The sequence below is a fragment of the Phyllobates terribilis genome, unplaced genomic scaffold, assembly GCF_046119375.1.
Source record: "Phyllobates terribilis strain yellow unplaced genomic scaffold, ASM4611937v1 Scaffold_5964__1_contigs__length_47892, whole genome shotgun sequence".
Classification (NCBI taxonomy): domain Eukaryota; kingdom Metazoa; phylum Chordata; class Amphibia; order Anura; family Dendrobatidae; genus Phyllobates; species Phyllobates terribilis.
In genome coordinates, this window is record NW_027368708.1 from 1 (window position 1) to 3,781 (window position 3,781).

The 3,781-nt window shown below is 40.1% G+C and overlaps 1 protein-coding gene across 1 annotated transcript; it reads right to left on the minus strand.

Moving 5' to 3' along the window:
• Positions 1-1,776: 1,776 nt before the first annotated feature.
• Positions 1,777-2,604, minus strand: LOC141250618 (uncharacterized). Its single transcript, XM_073670040.1, has one exon. The coding sequence runs from the start codon at positions 2,602-2,604 to the stop codon at positions 1,777-1,779; it is 828 nt and encodes a 275-aa protein (XP_073526141.1).
• Positions 2,605-3,781: the final 1,177 nt, after the last annotated feature.

Below are 3,781 nucleotides of genomic sequence, written 5' to 3' on the forward strand. Positions count from 1 at the left end.
CCTCATCAACGCAGCTCTGTCTTGTCTCGTTCCTGTCTTTCCTTGAGACCTTCTCCGCTAGGTTCCTTCCTTGCTAATCTTTTGACTTGAACATCATTCCGTGGATGCTCATGATCACCAATAAAAATGCCTCCAAATCACCTGTAATCATCAAACAAAAGAGTAGATACCGACTCTACGAAGAAAACTATGAAAATAAGATAAAACAAGACTAGAAAGACGCAAAACGACTCTACTAAGACGAAATAAACATGACCTAAACTATACTAAAATGCATGCTATCAAATTCCCCCAAGCTTGAACCTTGCTTGCCCGAAGCAAGCATACGTCAATGGATCCAAGTAATATACAAAAGAGGTATCTATCCAAGTGACATATGATTGATATCAATGAAAGATAAAACAGAAAACAAATCCCTTCCTAGCATGCTTCTCAATCAATGACAAGAATATATTAGTTCCTCAACTCTAGACCTCACCAGAATAATAGAACATGTCACTCACACTCATATATGTAGGTATGTGTTTCACTCAATGTTATATCTCAACTTTGAATGTTAATTACCATAAGCTTGCAACCAAATCTAGATCTCCACTGCTAGGTAAAATGCAAAACACAATCATGAGACATACAAGGGGTTGTAATGGAGCCAAGGTACTCTACAAGACATGGATGAAATTTTTGGCCATGTGGTGCAAAATCTAGGAGATGAACTTCATATGAAAATAACACCGACTCAATTGATATTACAATAAGCATAAATACACAACCCAACCCAAGATCTATCAAATTGTTTATGTGATGCTCCTTTTCTTCTCTTTCACTTATTTCCTATTATTTTCGTTTTTTTCTTTCATCTATTTTTTTGTATTTTCTTTCTTTCGTTATAACGAAAAAGAAGGGTGTAAATTGGATATAAACAACAAGATAACGCTCTATACTCAAACATCGTTAACCACCCTATCATCTACCATTCCCCCAAGCTTGCCTCGCATCCACACAAAGTAAATAGAAGTTCAGTCCCCTAGATAGGTAAGATATAAATATAAGCTCGGATTACTTTTGTGGAACTAACAAAGAAAGGCTATAAGGCTCAAAGGGCTACAAGAGAAGGATATCAATTCAAGGGTAGTCAAGGATAATATGGGATCATAAAAATATAATTTCTCAATCAAATGTTCTGCATTTTTAGTCATATATGCAGTCTCAAAGAGATTTAGAAGCAAGTTTAGATATAACAAACAAAGAGAGTTCACTCATGAGAAATAAGAGGACTTTGCAAATGTAGTCCAAGAAAGGCAAACAAGCTCACTAGGACAATTATGTAGAGTTTCAGTTCTAATGTATCTTAATCAAAGTCCACATGCTCAGGTCAATGTCAAAAGTGTGATCAATCATATCATCATCATAATGCAATTGTAATATTAACAACTAAAACATATTAAAAAGATTCTCAGTCAATGCACCATTATAAGAACTCATAAAGGAACATGTAGGGGAAACATGATAACCGACATCAAAATAAATTAAAAAAATAAATTCAAAATAGAAAAAAAAAATGCAACACTAAACAACCTACATGCAATGCAGAACAGAAAATACTCCCCTCCCCTAAGCTTAAAACTAACATTGTCCCCAATGTATAACTAAAGAGCAAAAGGAAGACAAGTACTCACAATGAACTACTCTTGTGAAGGCGGTTGAGGAGGAGGTCGACCTTTGAGAGAAACTCTCCCCATATTAGGTAGACGGAGAAGATGGCCACTATCCCCCGGATCAAGATCCTCCTTCAACCTCAAATTGGATGGAAGAGTCTTCAACTCCACTTTTGGTGCCTCTTGGGTCTCCTCCATGGGGGGAGACGTCTTCACTAGATAGGGTCTCAAATACGGTCTCATGCACCTCATTACCAGATTCCAATTCTAAGAGCACATCAACAAGTAGCTCTAGATTGTCATCTTCGGTCACACTCTCAGTAATGCAATACTCCAAAGAATCATCAATAAAAATGGCCATAAAGGATTCTTGGGTTTCTTTTTCAACCATATCCAAGCTAGAAACATCATCCTCAAAAGCAGGCTGCTTCACAACCTTAGGAAGGTTAAATTCCATTTTCTCTTCCCCAATATTGAAGGAGAAAACGCCCTGCTTCACGTCAATAAGAGCATCCACGGTAACTAGGAAGGGTCGTCCCACTATTATTGGAATAGGAGAATCAGCGGGAATATCTAAGACAATGAAATCAATCGGGATGTAGAACTTGCCGATCTGGATTGGAATGTCCTCCAAAATACCAACCGGGCGTGTTGTAGATCTATCGGCTATGAGTAAGGTCATCTTCACCGGTCTAGGCTCTCCTAAATCAAGCTTCCTGCATATGGATAGAGGAATGATGCTCATACTAGCACCCAAATCACATAAGGCATGGTAGGTACTCCTCCCTATCACCATAGGAATACTAAAGATGCCCAAATCTTCAAGCTTAGGGGGTAACTTATTTTGGATGAGAGCGCTACACTCTTGGTTCAAAGAAATGGTGTGGTAATCATCAAGGTTCCTCTTGTTGGATAGGATCTCCTTCAAGAACTTCACATAGGTTGGCATTTGCTTGGGAGCTTCGGTGAAGGGAATGTTGATGCAAAGTTTCTTCAATACTTCCAAAAATTTGCCAAATTGGTGATCTAGCTGAGCTTGGGCTCTCCTTTGTGGGAAAGGAAGAGGAGGCTTGTAAGGTGGTGGTGGCACATACTTCGGTCTTCCTTCTCATCTTTCTCTTGAACCTTAGCTTCCTCAGGATCATCAATAACAACACCTTTCTTGTTAAGATCTACCACTTTAGGATCTTCAAGTGGCCTTTCACTCCTCAAGGACACAACATTCTTGAGTTGGCCTCGGTTTGGCCTAGAAGATGACCATGGGGTCTACGAACATTATTGGCATATTGAGCATGCAAGCTATCATGACTATCCAACTTCTTGTTAATGTTCTGAAGCTCCTTCATTATCAATTGAAGCGTAGACTCATCGGATGGTTGAGAACGCTCTTGATGTTGTTGTGGAGGGGTCTTGGTTGGAAACCAGGGGGTGTCTCTGAGAAGCTTGATTTCCTCCCCAAGGGAGGTTAGAGTGATTCCTCCAATCGAGGTTAGAGGTGTTGGATATGGATCATTCCTCGGACCCTGATTGAAGTTGTTCATGTAGTTCACCTCCCCTTGTGCTTCACCTTGAGCACCAAATTGTTGGCATGATGAAAGAGTATGGTCACTCTCTCCATAAAACTTACAGACCACATTAGACGTATCTCGAGAGGATGAACCGGCCCCATTCTCTTTCGATTTTTGAACCGCCAAATTAAGCCTCTTGATCTCTTGTTGCAAAGCATCAATATGAGCTTGTTGGTACGTCTCCGCATTCACCTCATACATCCCAGCTGCCTTCTTAGGAGGAAAATATTTGGTGAGAAATGCATTGGCTAACTCATCCCAAGTTGTGATAGAGCCGAGAGGTATGGCCTTATACCAGGCCTTTGCTCTATCTCGTAGAGAGAATGAGAACGTGCGCAAGAATAGTGCATCTTGACTCACTTCATGGATCTTCACCGTATCCATAAGCTCAGTGAAAGTGGCAAAAAATGTAGGTGTGGATTCTTAGAAGGTAAACCCCCAAACTGATTTTGTTGAACCATGTTGATCAAAGAGGGTTTGAGCTCAAAGTTACGAGCATGCACGGGAAGTCGAACCAAACCTGAAACTTGCCCTCAGTGATTAGGTGTCACATAGTCA

Bases quoted from the DNA above. Each gene is read 5' to 3' on its own strand.
- LOC141250618 (XM_073670040.1), bottom strand. From the start codon at position 2,604: ATGCCAACCTATGTGAAGTTCTTGAAGGAGATCCTATCCAACAAGAGG.